The following is a 23,849-nucleotide window of genomic DNA, read 5'->3' on the forward strand; positions in this document are numbered from 1 at the left end:
ATGACCTCACATTTGCCTACATTGAATTCCATTTGCCACAGTTTTACCCATTCACCTAATCTATCAATATCCCTTTGTAATTTTATATTTTCATCTCCACTGCTTACAATGCCACCAATCTTTGTGTCATCGGCAAACTTAGATATGAGACTTTCTATGCCTTCATCTAAGTCGTTAATAAATATTGTGAATAGTTGAGGCCCCAAGACAGATCCCTGCGGGACTCCACTAGTCACATCCTGCCAATGTGAGTACCTACCCATTATCCCTACTCTCTGTCGCCTTTCATTCAGCCAACTTCCTAACCAAGTCCGTACTTTTCCTTCGATTCCATGGGCTTCTATCTTAGCTAACAGTCTCATATGTGGGACTTTATCAAATGCCTTCTGGAAGTCCATATAAATAACATCCATTGATAATCCCCTGTCCACTACTTTAGTCACCTCTTCAAAAAATTCAATCAGGTTTGTCAGGGATGACCTACCTTTCACAAATCCATGCTGGCTCTCTCTGATTAACTGAAAATTCTCAAGGTGTTCAGTCACCCTATCCTTAATTATAGACTCCAGCATTTTCCCCACAACAGATGTTAGGCTAACTGGTCTATAATTCCCCGGTATCCCTCCCTCTCCTTTCTTAAAAAGCGGAGTGACATGTGCAATTTTCCAATCTAGAGGGACAGTTCCTGAATCTAGAGAACTTTGAAAGATTATAGTTAGGGTATCTGCAATGTGCTCACCTACTTCCTTTAAAACCCTGGGATGGAAACCATCTGGTCCTGGGGATTTGTCACTCTTTAGTGCTATTATTTTCTTCATTACTGTTGTTTTACTTATGTTAATTATATTGAGACCCTGTCCCTGATTCAATATTAGTTTTCTTGGGATTTCCGGCATGCTATCCTCTTTTTCGACTGGATATACTGATGCAAAGTAATTATTCAACATGTCTGCCATTTCCCCATGTCAATGACAGTATCCCCACTTTCAGTTTTTAAGGGGCCAACACTGCTCCTGACCACCCTCTTTTTCCTAATATAACTATAAAAGTTCTTCGTATTGGTTTTAATATCCCTTGCAAGTTTCTCTTCATACTCTCTTTTTGTAGCTCTTACTATCTGTTTTGTGACCCTTTGTTGAACTTTGTACTTTCCCATTCGCCAGGATCTGTGCCATTTTTTGCCTTTTTGTATGCCCTTTCCTTATATCTTATACTGTCCCTTACCTCTTCAGTTGTCCATGGCTGCTTTTTTTTTGGCAAGTAGAGTTCTTGCCCCTGAGGGGTATAAACCGATTCTGTATCACGTTAAATGTTTCTTTAAACATTTCCCACTGATCATCAGTCGTTTTACCCATTAACACATTTGCCCAGTTTACTGTGGACAGTCTCTGTCTCATCCCATTGAAGTCGGCCTTACCCAAGTCTAGAATCTTAGCAGCTGATTCACTTTTTTCCCTTTCAAACACTACATTGAACTCATCATGTTATGATTGCTATTGGATAGATGTTCGCCCACAGTTAAGCTGTTAACTAAATCTGGTTCATTATTCATTACTAAATCTAGTATGGCTTGCCCCCTTGTTGCCTCTCGGACATACTGCTGTAGAAAACTATCCCGAACACACTTAAGAAATTCACTACCTTTCTGACAGTTGCTAGTCTGCTTTTCCCAATCTATGTGAAGGTTAAAGTCCCCCATTAAGACCACTATGCCTTTCTTACATGCTTGTCTAATCTCTGCATTTATACAATCTAGCACTTCAGAGCTGCTGCCAGGTGTCCTATTCACAACTCCCACTATAGTCTTAGATCCTTTCCTATTTCTCAATTCAACCCATAAGGTCTCTGTTGGCTGCTTACCTCTCGTTATATCCTCCTTTATCATTGAAGTGATTTCATCTCTAATCATTAAGGCTACTCCTCCCCCTCTTCCATTTTCCCTATCTCTCCTGTTGACATTATAACCCGGTATATTTAGTTCGCAATCCTGACCATCCTGCAGCCATGTCTCAGTAATAGCTATCATGTCATACCCTCCAATTTGAATTTGAACCTGTAGTTCATTTAATTTATTCCTTGTACTCCGTGCATTTGTATATGGACCTCTTAGTTGGGCCACACACCCTAGCCTGACCTTCAGCTTTGATGCTGGGTTAATCGCCTTACGCCTTCTCGTTTTCACTTTATCTGTAGTGCCTAAAGTAAACTTTCTTTCTGCTGCTCTATGCTTTTCCCTTTTACTTGTTCTTGAACAACTGTTTGTACTATTTGTATTGTAAATTTCCCCTTGGTCTTCCCCTCTCTTGCTGCTCTCAACTTTACTCCCTTCTGACTCCCCGCTCAGGTTCCCATCCCCCTGCCACTCTAGTTTAAACCTTCCCCAAAGCACGAGCAAACACCCCCATGAGGACATTGGTCCCGGTCCTGCTCGGGTGTAACCCGTCCTGCTTGTACAGGTCCCACCTTCCCCAGAACCCGTCCCAATGTCCCAGGAATCTAAATCTAAATCCCTCCCTCCTATACCATCCCTGCAGCCACGCATTCATCCGGTCTATTCTCCTATTCCTATACTCACTAGCACATGGCACTGTTTAGTTAATTTTAATTTTATGCCCTTGGATCTGATTGATTAATTAAACACTTAGCCTAATTATATAATAAATTAAACACTTAGCTGTAATTCCTCTGGTTCCGCCGCTCCTCCCTCTGCTCTGACGTCACCTTTTCAGCTTCAGAATTTTTTTTTGCCAGATTTTTCCTTGCGTTTTTTTTACACTGCTTCTCCCGCGCTTTGTGTGCTCTTCTCTCCCGTACTTTGTGCTTCTCTCAGCTGCTTCTCCCGCACTTTATACAACACCTGCCTCTTAGTACTCCTACTTTTCATCTGCGCCTACTAAAATTGCACTATTTCCCCAAAGTGCAACGTCTGATATATTAAAGAAATTACATTTGAAGTACAGTTTTTACACACCAATATTTTCTGATTTTGGGCTCCCTGTTCACAAGATTAGCAGTACAATGGCGTGGAAACTTCATCCAAAAATGCATTTTCCTCTTGTGTTCTCTTCTTTCCCTCCACTCCTCATATTAGTGTTAAGTCATTTAAAAAAATGTTTTTAGAATCTGTCGTATCTGGTGCTGATCACATTGTAGGATGTTGTGTGAATGTGCTGTGCCATTGCTTGGTAGGTTTGTGCATTTTCGATCGTCATTGGGCAATTGGAGAGGCCCTAAATAAACGCTAGGTGCCTCTCCATTGGTAGAAAAGGCAAAAAAGAGAGCCCACTCATTTTGCACATAATCTTGCCACCAGTTAGTGACATTGAAGCCTCGAAGCAAATCGCTGCTACCTTTTATTTCTTAATATTTCCCAGCCAGAACATACAGCCTGACAGGGTTGTGCCTCCTTCTGCACTGAGCTTTCTCCAATGTGTTCCTTCTGACTCCCAGAAGCTAGTGCTGTGTTTTTGGCTTCCTCGGTGTGTATGATATATTGTGTACAAAAAAACACAGAAGAACTGTTAACAACTGCAGTTTCAAAAGAAAATGTAGGCAAGATCAATGCAAATACTTTATATTCTGAGTAAGTTCCATTTTATACTTGCTTTTATTGTTGAAGGAACATTTTTTAAGTTTCTATGGATACAGGCCAGACTTGATAAAGCAGATTATCTTACTTGACAACTACCAGTGGGTACCCAGTTAATATTTTTGGTATGAGGTGGTCACTTTTTCTACATTCACATGGTTAATATCATTTTTTGGAGATTCTCTTGAATCAATATATGGAATAATTTTTCTCACCAAAAATCTGATCTTCCTCGCACTGATAGTGGAGCTCTTGTAAGGAGCTGTACAAGGCTCCTTATATAACTTCTCTTCATAAACCAAGTGTTTTTCGTAGCCATGATTTTAACTCGTCCTCTAAAATAAGATATATTATGCAACAAGGCCACTGTGCTCAAACTTTTGAAGTATTTGACCTGAAAGGAATAACTTGATTGTAAGTGCTGAAAGCCAAGGAAAGCTGGTGGTATCAGCGAGAGCTACTTTGTAGGAAAGGATACATCTGACCTTCTTTTTTCTACTTAATATAGCTTTTTACAAATGTTATTGAATGAATCTTGCTATTCGTTAACCAAACCAAGAAGTTTTACATTAAAAATCCTTGCTTGGTACCAGGGTAAACCCCACTAATCTAACTATAATTTTGTTGAAAAAAATGTATTATGCAGTATACAAAATTAATTGTTGCTAGGAAAAATATGGGTTAATAAATGAAAGCCAGCACAGATTTGTTAAAGGTAAATTGTGTTTGATAAACTTGTTTGAGTTTTTTGATGAAGTAACGGTTGGTTAGTGAAGTTGATGTGCATATGGACTTTCAAAAGGCATTGATAAAGCACCACATAGTAGACTTGTTAGCAAAATTCAAGCTCATGGGATTAAAGGGGCAGTGGCTGCGTGGATGCGAAATTGGTTAAGGGACAGAAAACAGGGAGTAATGGTGAACAGTTGTTTTTCAGACTGGAGGGAAGTGTGCAGTGATGTCCCCCAGGAGTCGGTGTTGGTTGTTTTGATACATATTAATGACCTGGACTTGGGTATACAAGTTTGCAGATGTCAAAAAACTCAGAAATGTGGTAAACAGTGAGGAGGATAGTAACCAACATCAGGAGAACACAGACCGACTGGTGAAAAGGGCTGACACATGGCAGATGAAGTGATTCATTTTGGTAGGAAGAATGAGGAGAGGCAATATAAACTAAATGGTACAATTTTAAAAGGGGTGCAGGAATAGAGAGACCTGTGGGTGCATGTACATAAGTCTTTGAAGGTGGCAGGACAAGTTGAGAAGGCGGTTTAAAAGGCATATGGGAACCATGGCTTTATAAATAGAGGCACAAAGTACAAAAGCAAGAAAGTAATGCTAAACCTTTATAAAACACTGGTTAGGCCCCAGTTGGACTATTGTGTCCAATTCTGGGCACCACACTTTAGGAAGGATGTCATGGTCTTAGAGACGGTGCAGAAGACATTTACTCGAATGGTGCCAGGGATGAGGGACTTCAGTTACGTGGAGAGACTGGAGAAGCTGGGGTTGCTCTCATTAGAGCAGAGAGATTAAGGGGAGATTTAATAGAGGCATTCAAAATCATGAAGAGTTTTGACAGAGTAAATAATGTTTCCATTGGCAGAAGGGTCAGTAACCAGAGGACACAGATTTAAGGTAATTGGCAAAAGACCCAGAGGTGACATGAGGACATTTTTTTTTATGCAGTGAGTTGTTATGATCTGGAATGCACTGCCTGAAAAGGGTAGTGGAAGCAGATGCAATAATAACTTTCTAAAGTGAGTTGGATAAATACTTGAAGGGGAAAAAATTGCAGGGCTATGGGGAAAGAGCAGGGGAGTGGGACTAATTGGATAGCTCTTTCAAAGAGTCGGCACAAGCACGATGGGCTGAATAGCCTCCTACTGTGCTGTATTATTCTGTGATTCTATAATGCGTCCAGTGCATGTCTATCATGTGGATCCTTTTAAAGTTGTCACATTTGAAAGATTAACCTCTGTTACTACATCTCAAAAGTGATCCACGAAAATGAGCTATTGAGATGCAAGAAGAAAATAATCAACGAATCTGTTTATCAAATATACTAAAAGTGAACAAATCAAAAAGTACCGATGAGAATGAGTAACCAGTAGAAAACCGGGATTAAATCCACATATTTTTTGGAAAGCTACCATTCAATAACCAGCAAGTAACGCAAAATGACTAAATTTCTTTGCTCTGTTTTCAGCTGTAATTTTTTTCATTCAACAACAACTTGCATTAATTTAGCATCTTTAGCATAACACCCCAAGGTGCTTCATGAGCATTAGTAAACAAAATTTGACACCGAGCCACATAAGGAGATGTTAAGACAGGTGACCAAAAGCTTGGTCAAAGAGGTCGGTTTTAAGGAGCATCTTGAAGGAGGACAGGTGAAGAAGTTTAGGGAGGGAATTCCAGAGCTTAGAGCCTAGGCAGCTGAAGGCACGACCGCCAATGGTGGAGTGATTAAAATTGGGGATGCACAAGAGTCCAGAATTAGGAGGAGCGCAGAGATCTTGGAGGGTTGTCGGGCTGGAGGAGGCTAGAAATAGGGAGGGGCAAGGCCATGGAGGGATTTGAAAACAAGGATGACACTTTTAAAATCGAGGCATTGCCGGGCTGGGTGTCAACGTTGGTTAGCGAACACGGGTGATGGGTGAACGGAACTTGGTGCAAGTTAGGATACGGTTGCAGTGTTTTGGATGAGCTCAAGTTTATGGAGAGTGGAAGATGGGAGGCCGGCCGGGAGAGCATTGGAGTAGTCAAATCTAGAGGTAACAGGCATGGATGAGAGTTTCAGCAGCAGATGAGCTGAGGCAGGCGTGGAGATGTGCGATGTTACAGAGGTGGAAGTAGGCAGTCTTGGTGATGGAGTGGATATGTGGTTAGAAGCTCTTCAGGGTCAAATGGGAAGCCAAGGTTGCGAACAGTCTGGCTCAGTCTCAAACAGTGGTCAGGGAGAGGGATGGAGTCATTGGCTGGGCAAGAGAGTTTGTGACGGGGATCAAAGATCATGGCATTGGTCTTCCCAATATTTAATTGGAGGACATTTTTGCTCATTCGGTACTGAATGTCGGACAAGCATTGTGACAAACCTGAGACAGTGGAGGGGTTGAGAGAGGTGGTGGTGAGGTAAAGCTGGGTGTCATCAGCATATATGTGGAACCTGACGTCGTGTTTTCAGATGATGTCGCCAAGGGGCAGCATGTAGATGAGGAGAAATAGGAGGTGAGTGTACGCAGCTACAAATAAAATTTACAACAAACACAGAAACTATGCAATTCTGGAAAAAAAAATATCACTAGCCTTACCCATAAAATTTGTTTTATGTTAAACATGCCTACAAAAAGTTTCCCTACAAGGCCTGTTTTCCTGTCTAAATCTTAGGCTTTAATTATCCAGTAAATAACTGAAAATAAAAAAGAGCAAGAACAAAGTTACTACATCTGGAGCAAATTTTATAAAGAAGTGGTTAAGCAATATTGCAGATTTCTCTTTCAAGATGAGTAGGTAATGTTTTTACCTCGCCAGATGTGTTGTTTCAGTAAATTTGCTCCATTATATCGATTTATATCATTTAGGCTGCAGTGAGACTAGTGAACATCAAAAACTGTACTCGAGATGCCAGGCTATCTGAGAGCAATTCCATTGGTAGATGCAATTTTTAAGAGGATTGATCTTTCTGACACAAGTATACTTTGTGTTGGATATTTTAAAATAAACATATACATTCTTTATAAAAAAGGAAACTTCCCCAGCATCAGAAATACTTTCCTAATTAATCTTGGGATTAAGGATGTACTCGAGCAATTTGTGTGCCCGTGGGACGGCACAGCAATAACACCCATGGCCTTTAAGGTATTGATCAGGTAGACATGCTTGTCCCTTAGCAGCAGAACAATACATTTTGCATTACATACTCCTGTCGTTTCTAAAACACGATATCCTTCAGCTTACTAGTAAGCGATGCCACAGAATATCCGCTAGTCGTGTTATAATCTTGTGCTATTTTGGCACTAAAGCACTTGTATAAAAAGAATGCAAGTAATTTTATTTCTTGTTTCTGTTTCTTTGGTTTTCTACCCACCAGGTGGAGGTGGTTTTTGAGTTCAGTTTGTTGCATGGTTCTGTTGTTACATTTTCTTTTCTATGAAGTGAAATTTTGACATGCTCACTAGTTATCAGATGGATTATCGATCTTCAAAAACATTCATGAGTGTTGATTTCTGCTTGCATTAACTTCTTGGTTATTTCCATTCAGTATTATTAGTACAAGTATGTGAGCCTGCCCTTAAATTCTTGAAATGAAGTTTCATTTTGTTTTTGGCAGTGAACCATTTTGATGTAAGGCCACTTTAGTGCTGAATCTACTGCAGGGATATTGCCTCAACAAATAATTAATGAGAACTAGAGATTGTCAAGAAGTTACGATTTCACCTGTCCATTTACCTTTTATAGTTGTTGTAAAGCAGAAAGACTGATTTGGGAGCAGGGAAGAAACTGAAAAATTATGAGACAAGACTCGTTTGTTTGTTTATATTTTTTTATATATATGTAGCTTGTGTTAGAAAATCCAGGTCGGTCAAATGCATTTTTTAAAAATGAAAGTTAGTCACTTTATTCTGACATTAATTGGTGGGCCAGCACAGTGCACTCTGCTCTGTTTTTAGCAATGGTAAAAAGGTATTGAAGCCACCCATCTATATAATCTATAATATATATTAGAAGGCTTGCATCTGTGCCTCTTGACTACCTTTTTTTGTCAGACTTGTTGTGTCAACTTTTCCATTATAAATCCCAATGCCCACAATTATAATGGAAAACACCGAAGTTAACTCATTGTTCTATGCCACCTGGCTACTGAGTTCCCACAATTCGGTTTAAATGCTTCTTGAAAAGTTTTATGCTATTTTCTCAGCAACTGACAGTTCTAATGTCGAAAGTAAGGGTTTAACCGAACTAAAAAACAAGTTCAAAATTGTTATATACTTCACAATAACATGATTAAATTTATCTATGGAATTGTCTTTAGTGTTTTCGACCCTTCATTAAAAGCTTCAGAGAGATTATTCTCTGACTTACTGCAGGCAATGTCGTGGGAAATTGACTAGTGATATATTAAAACTCTTATATTAGTTTGCACTTTGTCAATTTTATCCCGTATGAATTCCTGTGTCCATATTTATAAAATAAATTGCCTATGGAAACTTACCATGCTGTAATACACCTTCCTGCCAATGGGACCTTGTAATTTATATAATACAAATATAAAAGTAAGGACAAAATGTATGACTTCCAAATGACAATTGAATTACATCTGTTACGAGAAATCAGATTGTAATCCAATATATTAAAATGGTGAGTGGTATCAAAATTCAAATGTAGTGCACCTATACATGGCACCCAAACAATTTTGCGTGACTAGCTGATAATGCAACAACACAAAAGTTATGTGACAGACCACCTACTAAGCAATGAGTAATCCCAACTGGAAGCCTTTTAATTTTTTTTTTAAAAGTGCGATACCAGGAAGCCAAAACAACTCCAATGAGTAAAAGTAACCTTTCAGATATTAGGCACATCAGAAAGAATTCTAGGCTACATATTTCAAGAAATGGGGATTCATAGCGCAAATTGACAACCTAGTTGATCTGCTGAACACAAAACTATGACGATGCAAGCAGGAAATCGGAAATGAAAGAAGTTATGATCCTTAAGAATGAAGTCACACAGAAAGAAGACCAAAAAAGTTGTGGCTTAGATCAAGTGGCACAACATCAATTGGTGAGAAATCCTCCTCACCAAGCCAAAATCCAACAGTCTTCCCCAAATACAGTAAAGTGGGAGCCCTGCAGAAACCGCATCCCCAACAAATTAAGCAGCCAGGGGTGTACTTTCTTCCAAATAGACAGTCTGAGTTTCACATGTAACAGAACCCCCTCCCCCCGCCTAAAAAGCAAAACTCACACTACACACTTCCAATTGATGATCAACAAAATGGTTACAGTCCCTCAATGAGCAAAGATTATGACCCAACACCCAGCCCAGAAACAGGCTGGTGATAGCGGCACCCTCCTTCCAAATTGAACAGAGATGCAGTTGTAAGTCCCAACACAGTTGTCTGGACCTGCCTCCCACCCCTACTTAATATAGATCAGGAAACATTCCAAATGATCAGATACCTTCCAACCTAAGCTGTCGTTTAGGCTCAGTACTTCAGGCACTGCATTACCCATTGACCCATTGTGCCAAACTTGCATCTGTGGTGGTTTGGCTGGAAAGTTAGAGAGCACCTGAATTTTTCTCCGGTTTAGATGCTTTGCCTTCAACAAGACCAACCTAAATAGGTGGTTTAATGCTTGAGTACAATCATGTAGATACAACAAAGGCATAAATTCAAGTGACTGACCACCCTGCTGCTTGACTTTGAAATTGCCAGTTTGAGTATAAGCTGCAGGCCTCCCTGGTAAATTGTGAATTGCAATAAGTGCTTTTGTCTGATACCAGTCTGTAATAATGTATGCACTGTCCTCGAAGTCAATATCCATGCAAACAAACATGGACTTTCCCAGTGCTCCTTTTCGAGTAGAAGCGGTTCTGTAGTATACTGGAACTCTCAGGGTTATGGGCAGTACTCCATTTACATTTATAGGCTGGATTCAACAGCAATCGCGGCAACAATTGTTCCTATAAGTGTAAAGTGTAGTCCCATGCTTGTGCTGTTGTTATAAATGCTGACTTTCATTTCTGACTGTCGGACTTCCCCCCCCCCCCCCCCCCCCCCACCTCCCCCCTCCGAATAATGGAATAAGTTTCATACAGTCAGCAAGCAAATAAAATACACTTCTAATTTACATGGTTCAGAAAAATGGCCACTGGTACTGTTGAGAGCCGCATTTGTTTGCTGCCAGCAGCATTGTTGCTTCTGTCGGACCCTGGAAAAGCAGCCACTTTAATGTCATTGTTTGAGATTCAAGATTTGTTTAACATTTTTAGATGGGAGACTGTGTTCAAATTTGATGAGTTTTGAGCCAGTACTTTCAGGCTTATTATACTTCAAGTGAATATCAATCCATGGCTAACAATGATATAATGGTTTAAGAAATTAACTTGAACCTTGAATTGTAGCCTGGCAATTTTTGGAATTAGAGGTTTGATTACTCACTCAAAGAAATTATGCAGCGCAGTACTTTCTTCTAACATATATGTATGATAGTAGCTCAAGTTTGCACAGATAATATGATGGAGCCTTCATAATGCTGACATCTCCCTCATTTGAATATGGTTATACTGCCTTTTTGGGAGAGAGTGAGCTCTATTTAATTGTTTTAGATGAAGAAAGATAACAGTGTTTGTGAATAGCATTTTGCAGCACAAATAATTCCCTGACAAATTATACTGATTTTTTTTCATTTTCTCCAGTTCTATCTACAGGACACTAAGAGTAGTAATGGTACGTTTATTAACAGTCAGCGTTTAAGTCGAGGATCAGAGGAAAGCCCACCATGTGAGCTCCTGTCAGGGGACATCATTCAGTTTGGCGTAGATGTGACCGAGAACACCAGGAAAGGTAAGGGTACGAATCCATTTTTTTGTTTTTCCCCCACCTCAAAAAAATTAGCTGAAAGACTTACTAGAGGACTGGTCTTGCTACTGGTGTTTCCACCTCCTTGCCACCATTCGATACATAAGATCTGTGTTTGTTTTTGTTGTTTGAAATGTAATATTATCCCTGACTTATTTCTTGTGGATCACTTTGTGCCTGGTGTACTCTGCATACTGTGTAATCTGTATCCTTTATTGTTCTCATAAACTTGACTTTTTTTTTAAAGTGCAGTGCTACTTACAAGTGTTTTGTCAATTGGCCTGTCTGATAACTGAGGAAACTTCTTTCGTTGAGCATGATCGTGTTTGAACGACAAATCTTGGGAATTTAACTCAATTATGTAGATGCAAATCTGCTTTGAGATATCAGGCCAGTTACTTGTTGACATTTTAAAAAATGTACATTTATTGCTCAAGAATGTTTAAATGCTCCGTCTTGTCACTTGAGTACGTAATGCCAATATGTCTGTTGAATCACAAATGTTTGAAACTCCATCAGTTTCCTTAATCCTAACCACATGGTTCATACTGTGTCAGGCTACTGCAGTATATTGATGCTATCGTATTTAACCTGTTCGTATGGCAACTTGTAGAGGAGAGTAGAAACCCTTAAAACCTGATGCAGCAATGCAGTGGGGCTATACAACTTATTAGTGAGTTGCTAAATCCTAGGAGACCCAGGATTAAAGTCTTGTAGGGCTGGAGGAGGTTACGGAGAAGGAGGGACGAGGTCATGAAGAGATTTAAACATAAGGGTGAGAATTTGAAATTGGAGGTGTGGGGTGACTTAGAATCAATGTAGGTCACTGGTGATGAATGGAAGGAAAATAGCAGGCTGACAAGTGCACAAGTGGAAAATCCCAGCCTTCGCCTATGTTTGTAGTGCTATTGTGTAGTGCCCAAACTTTTCAAGGGACTCTTTTTCGAGTGCTTTTTAAAATCTCTTTTGGAGAATAGCCTATCCACTTGTACTTGGAGAATTGCATTCAAAGATTATGGAAAACAGTATCAAAGATAAACAATGTAACATGATAACACTTATTTTGGACTGTAAGAGGCTACTGTGATATCACTGGCGAATGTAGTACGTGTAGATGTACTTTTTTTTTCTGCTCAGCTGGGTATCTCACGTAAAAACCCAAAACCATGTTGAAGCACCTCTGAACCAAGCTTCTGAGAAATCTACATATGTGGAATTTCTTCTTGCCCAATACAGAGTGCAGTCTCACCATAGGGTCACATCACACTTATTCAAGTCCAAAGAGCTTAGGTGCATTTAGCAAGCCAAGGCTGGGGGACCTTCAAGTGTGCACAAAAGTACGACTGGAGTTTAATCAGATAACTGGAAAGCGTCCTGCTGCTTATCTAACTAGAACCCACCTTACAGTTAGGCCATTGGCTTGCAGGGTTATCTGAAGCTTATTGGGAGGAATTTCTACTGCCTGCAACAAGGCATCTTCTCTAGTTCCATTAGTGAGCACTAATGGAACCAATCATGTCCTGGAATACTGCAGATCTGCCTGATGCAGATCAAATTACAGAGTCTACAACAGATTAACTTAATTCTTAGCTTCTGTCATTAGGCATGTCATCTTGGACATCAAAGAGCCCCTGCTTATCTCACCTCCCCTGCCCCATCTCTCCAAGTCACTTGTACAATTGTAGAACAGAAAGAAAGACTTGGAAGTATATTACATAGATGAAAGCAGATTACGTCCTGAAGTACCAAAGCTTCGTTCTTGTGGTTTATGCACAAGCTGAATGCAGAAATTAGAATACTGTCTGGAATTGTATCACCTGCCTTGTAATAGTTATCCTTGGCTATCAATTATTTCCATTTGTATCAAATTTATTTAGCAGTTGGAAAAAATATTGATATCTGTTAATATTGACACCAAATGCTACCTGTTTTTGATCAGGACACATCCTTACTAAACTCTGCCATGCCTACGTAACTCGAATTCTGTCTGTGTCCATTCACGTGCACATTCTAGCTGTTGCTCTGGACCTTAGCACGTTACTTTTTTTTTCTCTTGGCCCCTCTTGTGCTCTTCTCTCCTGTCTCCTCCCCTTCCTATTATGCCACCTTTCATTTCTCCCCCATACTTTGACCCTCTCCCTCATCCCTAGCTCCAACCGTTACTACTGCTCTGTCTTCCGAGTCTCCTACCACAATCCCAGGCTTGAATTCCCCTTGACTGTGCCTACATCGAACCTCTGTGCTTCTCTTGGCATTCTTCGAACCACCTGTCAAGACACTGTCGCAGCCTTATGAGCAGTCGTCTCAAATGCCCCACCGGACCTTCCCGCCTGGCACACCCGCTGGGGGCTAACCTCACCAGTCTACTTCCCTCCCACTCATCCCACCCACCACTATCCTTCTGGACTCTGCCAGCAGAATAACAATCATCACCTCCAGAATGTCTGCTTACTCATGAACAAGGCCCTTACTATGGAGGATTGAATTGACATCCAAGCTATAACTGAAACTTGGCTCACAGGTAGCGACGGCTTGCCCCTTACAAAAAAAACGCCCCACCTGGCGATACTTTCCACCACCTGCTCCGACCAAGCCATCGCAATGGTGGTATCACCAAATCACACTTTGGTCTCTCCCCCGACTTGGTATTTTTTCTCCCTTTGAGCTCTTCACCTTGTTCCACCCCTCCTGCTTTTCCTTTTAAAAGCCTCTCCCAAGCCCCAATTCCAGTTTCTCACTGAGATCCTCCCTCCTTTCCTCCCTTGGCCTCTGCGCAGAGTGACTCCTTATCCTCGGTGATTTAAATCTACATATGAAAACCCTTGCCGCCTTCTGAATATGACTCTGAATTCACTGCCCTCCTAGCCTCCCTAAACCTCTCCATCAATATAAGTGTGAACATGCTATCTTTACCCCTATGGCCTTGATCACAAATGAGGCTATTTCCGACCACTTCCTTGCATCTCTGATCACCACAACCCCAAACTGCATTTCAACCCCGCTTCCTTCTGCGTTCACTGCTGAGAAAACTTTTTACCCCCTCCCCCATCCCAAGTCACATATAACTGCACTTTCAAATTCCCAATTTCTTAACCTTTGCCCTTCCATTTGCCGCAATACTTCTGCAGCCATCAATTTGCTCAACTACTCTCTCTCCTCCACCTTCGATGCTCTTGTCCCCAGAAAAACCTTAACTCTCTCCCATCCTGGCCGATCCCCCTGGTATAGCCCCCATCTTCATTCCTTAAATCTAAGGGGTGCAGACTTGAGCGTATGTGATCCACAACTGGTTTAGCCATCCATCACCAGATCTGGCTGGACCACATCAAGAGCCTCCTTCTTCTCTGCCAAAATGACCCACTACTCCAGGATCATCCGGGTGAGCAAAGATAAGCCCTGGTTTCTTTTCTCCATCACCATACACTCTCCCCAGCCCTCTCCACCCTTGCCTCCAACAGCAAGTGCACATGGATTTCTTTGTCACTAAGATTGAGACCATCTGTTCATCTGTCTCTGCTGCTTCCCTCCTTTTCTCATGCTCACCTATCCCTGGACCCACATCTGTCTAGTTCTTCCACCTGCCCTCACTGCCTTTCGAAGCTCATCTTGTCCACGAGATCCACGTCCTGCTTCCCTGACCCCGTTATTACTAAACTGCTGACTACCCAACTTTCCTCCCTGGACCCCATGTTAGCTGACATTGTAAATGGTTCCCTCTCCTTGGATATTGTCTACCTCCTGTTTAAAACCACCAGCATTACAGCTACATCCAGCTAAATATTGGGAAGATCGAAGCTATCTGCTTCAACCCTGCTGCAAGCTCCGTACCCTCACCACTGATTCCAAACTTGTGTGCTGCTCAACCCTGAGCTGAGTTTCTGAACCCATCTCCTCTCCATCACAAAGACTAACCACTTCCATAACATCGTCCACCTCAGTCCATCTTCTGCTGAAACCTTCCTCAAAGTGGAGGTAGACTCTTTTCGCTTGGCTTCATTCCAGAATCAGAGTTCTGTGCCAATTCTATAGTTTTTTTTTATTCATTCATGGGATGTGGGCGTCGCTGGCAAGGCCAGTATTTATTGCCCATCCCTAATTGCCCTTGAGAAGGTGGTGGTGAGCCGCCACCTTGAACCGCTGCAGTCCATGTGGTGAAGGTACTCCCACAGTGCTGTTTGGCAGGGAGTTCCAGGATTTTGACCCACAGACCATGAGGGAACGGTGATAAATTTCCATGTCAGGATGGTGTATGACTAGGAGGGGAACGTGCAAGTGGTGGTGTTCCCATGCACCTCTGCCCTTGTCCTTCTAGGTGGTAGAGGTTGTGGGTTTGGGAGGTGCTGTTGAAGAAGCCTTGGCGAGTTACTGCAGTGCTTCTTGTAGATGATAGATGCTGCAGCCACAGTGCACCGGTGGTGGAGGGAGTGATGGTGATGGGGTGCCAATCAAGTGGGCTGCTTTGTCCTGGATGGTGTTGAGCTTCTTGAGTGTTGTTGGAACTGCATTCATCCAGGCAAGTGGAGAGTATTCTATCACATTCCTGACTTGTGCCTTGTAGATGGTGGAAAGGCTTTTGGGTTGGGGGGTGGGGGTTAGGAGGTGAATCTCTCGCCGCAGAATTCCCAGCCTCTGACCTGCTCATGGAGCCACAGTATTTATGTGGCTGGTCCAGTTGAGTTTCTGGTCAATAGTGACCCCCAGGATGTTGCTGGTGGGGGATTCAGTGATGGTAATACCATTGAATGTCAAGGGGAGGTAGTTGGATTCTCCCTTGTTGGAGATGGTCGTTGCCTGGCACTTGTCTGGCGCGAATGTTACTTGCTACTTTATCAGCCCAAGCCTGGATGTTGTCCAGGTGTGTGTCCACTAAGACTTTTCATTTTTTATAACCTTTAATGTTGCTCCATTTCTTTTTGCATTATTGCAGCTTAAGTATAAAATTATTTGGCTGATGGCAAAGTACATGAGAGCACCACCAACAACAACAACATGCATTTACATAGTGCCTTTTACATAGTAAAACGTCCCAAGGCACTTCACAGGAGGGTTATCAAACAAAATTTGACAGCGAGCCACATGAGATAATAGGACAGGCGACCAAAAGCTTGGTTAAAGAGGTAGGTTTTAAGGAGCGTCTTAAAGGAGGAAGAAGAGGGAGAGATTTGGGGAGTGAATTCCAGAGCTTAGGGCCTAGGCAGCTGAAGGCACGGTCGCCAGTAATCGAGCAATTAAAATTGGGGATGTGCAAGAGGCAAGAATTGGAGGATTGTTGGGCTGGAAGAGGTTACAGAGATAGAGAGGGGCGAGGCCATGGAGGAATTTGCAAAGAGGGACGACAATTTTAAAATCGAGACGTTCCCGGACCAGAAGCCAATGTAGGTCAGCGAGCACAGGGGTGATGGGTGAACAGGTCTTAGTGCAAGTTAGGATATGGGCAGTAGAGTTTTGGATGAGCTCAAGTTTAGGGAGGGTGGAAGATGGCATGCTGGCCTGGAGAGCATTGGAACAGTCAAGTCCAGAGGTAACAGAGGCATGGATGAGGGTTTCAGCATCAGATGAGCTGAGGCAGGGGTGGAGACAGGTGATGTTATGGCGGTGGAAGTACACGGTCTTTGTGATGGAGCGGATATGTGGTTGGAAACTCATCTCAGGGTCAAATTGGACACCAAGGTTACGAACGGTCTGGTTCAGCCTCAGACAGTGGCCAGGGAGAGGGAACGGAGTTTGTGGTGGGGACCAAAGACCATGGCTTTGGTCTTCCCAACATTCCGTTGGAGGAAATTTTTGCTCACCCAGTGCTGGATGTTGGACGAGCAGTGTGACAAACTGGAGACGGCGAAGGGGTCGAGAGAGATGGTGGTGAGGTAGAGCTGGGCGTCATCGTACACATGTAAACTGACTTCGTTAATGGGGGATTGATTTCCTCCATGATACTGATACTAATGATCTCTGGTATACTGCTGTGAGGAGTAAAGGCTAGACACCCTGTCAATTGATTGGGGAAGAGAAGCAAAAGCGACAGGAATTTATTTTTCTGAGGGAGGGGAAACACCCTTCCATCTGTCTGACCTCCCCATCAGGGCCGGGTGAAAGCATTTAGAATCACTAACATGTAATTTTTCCAGCCCTGGGAGCAGAGTAAAACTTTATTGTGTGTAGGGATATATAGGTTGTCACTCGTTTTGGGATGCTGCACAAATGATACTATTCGCACTTGTAAGAAAGACAGCTTAGAAAGTTGTCCTTGCATCACTGTGTCAGCAGTTCATGGATTGTACTAAAATTTCTATGACGCAATTACGCCTGTCGTGTTGTAATTGCAGCATAAAAATCTCACTATAGAGCCGATTAAATTCTTACAGACTCTGACTGTGGTAACCCCACAAAGCCTTGCTCAAAGTGCTGGTCTGGCAGTGGAGTAATGCAGAGCGAATGCCAGATCACGAGGCATTAGTATAACTCGATGCGCGTTGCACAGCACGGCACATTTTTGAGCAGTCATTTATATCTTCCCATTTGTGAGTTTGACTCCTTGGGTTGTAGATAGTTATTCAGTGGTTTTAATGCAGATGTAGCCAGGTAGCATTGGTCATACAGCATGTTCAGAGATCTGGGAGTACCACTGCATGTATGTGATCCACACATGCACAGGGATGTCTGCCAGTTTTGAATAAGCTAGGATAGCCAATGTAACCCAGTCATTGCAACTTGCACTTGTAGGTTATGAGCCTCAATGGCATAAGAGACATAATATTTTATGTTACATAAGAGACACTGCATTGACTATAGTAAACTGCAGGATGAACAAGGATGAGAGGAAGACAGTAGGTTGAGAGTACAACCATCATCACTGCAGATTGGGAATGGGTATAAAATAATTTTCAGATCAATGTGTGAGTATAAGATTGAGACCATCTGTGTAGCTGCCTCTGCTGCCAGTTACTTCTGTATTGTCAGGCTGCCTGACTGATATTAATTTGTGGATAAGTGAAAATTTCCTCCAACTGAACATTGATAAGACTGAATTCGCCATTGTCGCAACCCCCCTGCCCACAATCGTTAACTCTGCTCTCTTACTGCTGATCCCATTACCCTTCCCAGCTGTTAACTTGGTCTAAATGAGGCCATGTAAAACCTTGGTGTCTGATTCAATGCAAATTGAGTTTTATACTCTGCATGTATCCATCACTTAGATAGTTTACTTCAGCCTGCACTCATACTTCATCCCCACTGCCACTAAAACTCTTATCCATACTTTTGTCACTTCTACACTCTACTTCTTCAATGACCTACTTGCCTGCTTCCCATCCACCTTCCTTCAATATTCAGCTGCCTGTATCCTGTCCTGTAGTGTCATGCTTACCCATCAGCCTTTTCCTTGCTGATCTACACTGTCTTCCCATTCTCCAAAACATTGAATTTAAAATCTTTGCTTCTTTTTTCACACTGTTCTATGATGCTTGATCTCATCTCAAATCATCCCAGCTGACGTTTGCAGCCTCCTCCAGCCTTATGTCCTAAGGAGTGCCCTATGGCCCTCCAATTCTGGCCATCTGTGAATTCCTCCTTTCCTAAACTCCCCTGATTCTTCTCTTTCCATCTAGAAAATTCTTCTTAAAACCCATCTTTTCAATTAAGCTTTCAGTCTCCTCTCCTAACTTGCCCACCAGGGTTCAGCATCCAGTCCTTTCCTTCCGTTAAGTGCTTGGGACATTTTTTATTGTCCTCCTCTCACTCCTTCCTCCCCACCCCCAGTTCAAGAAGTAACTGCTTTGCAGTAGTGACAGGAAGGAAGAAAAATGACAATTCTCTGCAGCTAATGCAATACAGCAAAGAGGAAATAAGTGTTACTTAATTTCAAAGTTCTGCAGATATTAAATGCCTGTGCATTAGAAAAAGTGACACCAGCTTCTGCCAATTTTAAGAAGCTGGAATATCGAAGAATTCCTGTATGGCTATTAGGTTTCACATTTAGGTTTTAGTATTCAGTTCTATATACTGTATTGATTTTTAATTTTTTTTCTTCTAGTTACTCATGGGTGCATAGTATCTACAGTCAAGCTGTTTATGCCAGATGGTATGGAAAGCCGGCGACGATCTGAGTAAGTATATCCAACAAGCTAAGGATGTGTATGAGAGAGAGAGAAAAGACAAATTTTAGTCGATGTTTTTTAAAACTCTGCTTCTGTATAAGTGCTGTGTGCTTTAATTTTAACAATTGATAACAGAATCAGTGAAGCTGGTGTGCAAAGAACAGCAAGCTGATAATGGAGAAATGGGAGTTTGCACCTATTGCTTTAAACTGTTACGACTTTACCTTCCTCTATTCAGATACTGCCTGACCTGATCCAACATTTTCTGTTTTTATTTCCACTTTCAAGCATCTGCAACATTTTTGCATTTTGTTTTTCCCAAAGCAATGCTTGTTTTGCCTAGTGCTAATATAGTAGTATTGACTCAAATTTTAATTCAAAATTTGATTTGCCACTGGGTACTGAAGCACCATAAGTTATTTCACTTTATATAGCTTGGCCTTTTTCAGAGAGAACTGTATTTGAAGCAATTTTCTGCAAGTTGCAACTTGTAAACTCTAGAAATAGTGTACTTTTGTACTAAGGGGGAAAAGTAAAAATTGCCTTTTTTCCCCTGGAAGTTTTTTGAGGAAGGTGTTATTGGTGTAATGCACACATATTTAAAGTTAATGGATTATCAGTATCAATATTCATCAGATGATCTTATTGTAACATCCTCATAATTTAATGCTGTGTTTTCAATGATTACTTTTATAAACATAAAAACGAGGAAACCTTTGTCCAATTAGATGGGACCAAATTAGATATCAGATGGTCAGCAAATTGCCAGGACTTGAAATTTAATTCTGATCTAGATTAGCTAATTTAAACCAATGAATAAATAGTTATCGATCTCTATATCTATCCTATATTACTGGGTTGAAATCAGCAGGACTAATTTTGAAATATATATAATTATTAAATCTTGTATATGACATGCACTTCTCGTCTAAATTACCCTTATTCCTTCCATCACAATTTGAATTGACACTTTTATGTCAACATTTATAATGGAAAAACCATATGTAAACATTTTGTCTGCCATAAAGTTTGAGACCTCAGGTCATTAGATAGCACTGTGAGTCAAGTTCCCTACGCCCATCCACCATTTTGATCTCCCACGTACTCTACAGAACTCGCCTCTACCTACTACATGAGCACACCACATCAGCTATAAAACTATGTAATGAGCTAACTTTCACTTTATCTGCTCATGCCAAAATCCCTTCCTAGTTCATCTTTCTGTCTGCAAAGGCTTGCACTGTCAAAATGTACTGCCCACCCTGCTGCCCATGGCCTCGTTCCCAAGATCAACTATTTAAAAACTGTCTTTGCTCAAGTTTCTGCCCATTCCACTCCACTCCTGACTATGTATGCAGCCCCTGCCTAGTTATCTGCTTTTAAAATTCTACAAATCTCTCTGGTTTAAAGAAGGAAAAAAAATAGCCAGATTTCCTGATATTGCTGTCCAGTGACTCTTGCTGGAAAGTTTGCAGGTGAGGATAAGATTACCAAGACATATCACCAATGCCCGTACTTATAGAATGGCTACTTGGCTGAGTTTTAAAAAAAGTTACCAGGGAAATTAATGGGTTAAAATGCTGACTCCTTCAAGTAGAGCTACCATTTTCGAAAGGCATTTGTCATGTCTTTCAATTATGATGTGAGGAATGGTGTTTTGTTTATAATTATTTTATTGCAGTACATGCAGTTTTGAACTTGAACTAGATTATACATTCATCAAAAATTGGCTTGGGATACACTATTTCAGTGCAGCACATAATGTTATTTTAACTCTGCAGGAGGCAGTGCCCGTTCTGCACTGATGTGCTGGGCACTCCATGGGGAGACCTGAGTTTGAATTGTAGTCATTCAGCATAATGACCAGATGGTATTTACCAAATGCCAGTGCTTTTTAAAAAAACCAGTTCAGTCAGTATTGTGCAATATTTCGTGCTACTTTTTCAATCCATGAAGTTGAAAGTTATGTTTATGAAACTTTTAAAGTTGCCTTTTTTTTACTTGTTATTTGCCACCACTCGAATCTCTATGAAAATCGCAGTTATTGAAATTTGGAAGTTGGCCGAGCACCTGTGTATAATGGTGAAAACCATCCTGTGTGTCTTTGTGAACAATATTGAAGTAACTGCTTCACCTACAATAAGTTCTATTGAAATTCAAAGCTATTTGATTTTAATAATAGATGGAATCCTGCGTTTCTTCTAATGGGAAGACAGTCATAACTTAGTTGAGACTTTGTCACTCCTAAGCTGTACTAGCTTCGTCATTCATGGAACAAGAATGGCATTCTATAGTTACCTGCTAAGCATTCTTGCTTTTACATAATGTGGAGATGCCGGTGATGGACTGGGGTGGACAAATGTAAGGAATCTTACAACACCAGGTTATAGTCCAACAGTTTTATTTGAAAATCACAAGCTTTCGGAGATTATCTCCTTCGTCAGGTGAGTGACGAAGGAGTGACTCACCTGACGAAGGAGATAATCTCCGAAAGTTTGTGATTTTCAAATAAAACTGTTGGACTATAACCTGGTGTTGTAAGATTCCTTGCTTTTACATATGCATTACATGCTTTGCATGGGAATAGTCTGAACTTGTTTACGTTGCTCTTAATCAGTTTTGTTCCTTATATGTGCCAATCTTTTATTCAAAGCTTCAGCAGTATGACTGCAATGCCACATTGATGGATTTCAGCTGTTGTATACAATGTATTTTACTCTGATACAGTTTTACATTTTAGTTGAAGCGAGTGTGCTTCTGGTTTTTAAGTGAACTACAGTGTAATATCTGCACTGTACTGCAGGTTCATTTGTGTGAATATGTTTAAAGTTTGAGTTCAAGATGGAAAAGTATTAACAAGTTGAACAGTAGAAATTGAAAATCTTCCCCTAAAAAATGTTTTGTAGCTTCATTAGTATTCTTTTTAATTGACAGGTTGCTGCTTCATGACTGTCAGATGACTAGTACCAATAATTTTTGTTTCCAATTTGGAAAGCTAGTTTTTCATTTATTTGTTTGGCTGGTTCAGGAAACTTTCAATCATGCCTGTTTTTTAAGTTGACTTCAATGCTGATTTTATTATGCTATAATTAACTGCTTCTGTATCAAGAGGGAGACATTCCTTCCTGACAGTCTAGCATTATGAAGGATGATTGTCACCAATTTTCTAATCTCTGAGATTTGATTAGGTTTATTTGTTTGTTTTTGTAGTTTGACTCTAAAATGTGTGTAAATCTAGTTCATGTTGCAGTGGAAACCCTACAGGAATGGTTATACTAATTCTCATGTTGGGAATCTTCATGGTGATTTATATCTCAATGTTGTTTTGATGACAAGTTTGGGAGTGATTACTAGAATACTGTGAAACCTTTTAACAGATGACTTCGACCACTAATATCAACATTCTACACTGCCAAACATCAAATAGTGGCTCTTAAGTTAGATGTAACAATAATGTGCATATAATTTACACAAATGTATTTTGAGGATTAACTTCACAATGTTTTAAGTTCTGTTTCAATCAATGCTAGATTCAGCTTTTTTTTTTCATATACTGTATAGGATGTTTGCAGTGGGAAATTGAAGATTTTGCTATTTCAGGTCCCCTGGTGCTACTATTGAGTAGCTGTGGCATATGTGAGGTGTAGACTAAAGTCATCTTTACTCTGCCCCGTCAATTCCCCTTAGCCTAATTCAGAAGAGAACCCCTCCTGCGTAAATGTAATGTTTCACTTTCACACACTGATCATCTTTGTGGCTTTTCTGAAATTGCCAATTAGTGCAAAATTAGGGACTTTTCTGTTCTGTGCCATTCCCACTAAGAACTGCTTTGAGATTGCTCAAATATGAAGGACTGTAACAGCCATTATTTAGAAGGATGCTTTCATCCCACCGGTCTGGGCCAAATTCAAACTCAAGTCTTGGGGTAAAAGAATAATGTAATAATGCACTATGCCACATTTTAAAATGTTTTGATTGTAGAAGATTCAAAACATTCTGTCATACCACTATGAAGATGTCTCGCTGAGATTGATTATGGCATACTGGTCATTAAAATCAGAGTTTATGCCATTTATTTTGTTTACTCTACCTTCCAAGATGATATCCTATTTGCAAAGCAGCTGCTGAAGAATTTGCATGGCAGATTAAATCCATAATATATAATTTAACTTTGTTTTTTGTTCACATCTATTTTGCTAGTTACTATCCTTTTCCTGGGGGAGAGAGCGGGAATATGATATTGAGATAGAGGATCAGCCATGATCATACTGAATGGCAGAGCAGGCTCGAATGGCCGACTCCTGCTCCTATTTTCTATGTTTTATATGTCTCCATGCTGTACAACATTCTATCACTAAGTATGGGCCGGGGAACCTGCTTTCTGACCTTTGCCAGCATTGCTGTTTAGCCAGCTATTAGCAGGTGTGTGACCGTGGCTCCATTTGAATATTTTGTGCAGCTGCAGCGTGCACAAAAATTGTTTCCATGACAGGCAGTTAGTACGTTAATGCACCTGTAATGAAAGATATAGATTTCATAGTAACATAATATTAGCTGTTCTACCACCAGCAATAAA

The 23,849-nt window shown here is 40.9% G+C and overlaps 2 protein-coding genes across 25 annotated transcripts in view; one reads left to right on the forward strand and one right to left on the reverse strand.

Moving 5' to 3' along the window:
* The window catches only part of rps23 (ribosomal protein S23), a 162,040-nt gene extending 160,798 nt beyond the window's left edge, over window positions 1-1,242 (reverse strand). Inside the window, exon 1 of the mRNA XM_067998798.1 lies at window positions 1,237-1,242. Within this exon, the coding sequence (XP_067854899.1) occupies window positions 1,237-1,240 (4 nt within the window). The 5' untranslated portion in view covers window positions 1,241-1,242. The remainder of the gene's footprint in view (window positions 1-1,236) is intronic.
* The window catches only part of slmapa (sarcolemma associated protein a), a 188,226-nt gene that overhangs the window by 39,927 nt on the left and 124,450 nt on the right, over window positions 1-23,849 (forward strand). For 13 of the 24 annotated variants that reach the window (XM_067998769.1, XM_067998777.1, XM_067998783.1 and 10 more), the window contains exons 2-3: window positions 11,018-11,171; window positions 19,210-19,282. In XM_067998769.1, the coding sequence (XP_067854870.1) occupies window positions 11,018-11,171; window positions 19,210-19,282 (227 nt within the window). The remainder of the gene's footprint in view (window positions 1-11,017; window positions 11,172-19,209; window positions 19,283-23,849) is intronic. The other 11 variants (XM_067998771.1, XM_067998787.1, XM_067998793.1 and 8 more) reach the window with 1 other exon arrangement.

The sequence above is a fragment of the Heptranchias perlo genome, chromosome 17, assembly GCF_035084215.1.
Source record: "Heptranchias perlo isolate sHepPer1 chromosome 17, sHepPer1.hap1, whole genome shotgun sequence".
Lineage (NCBI taxonomy): Eukaryota > Metazoa > Chordata > Chondrichthyes > Hexanchiformes > Hexanchidae > Heptranchias > Heptranchias perlo.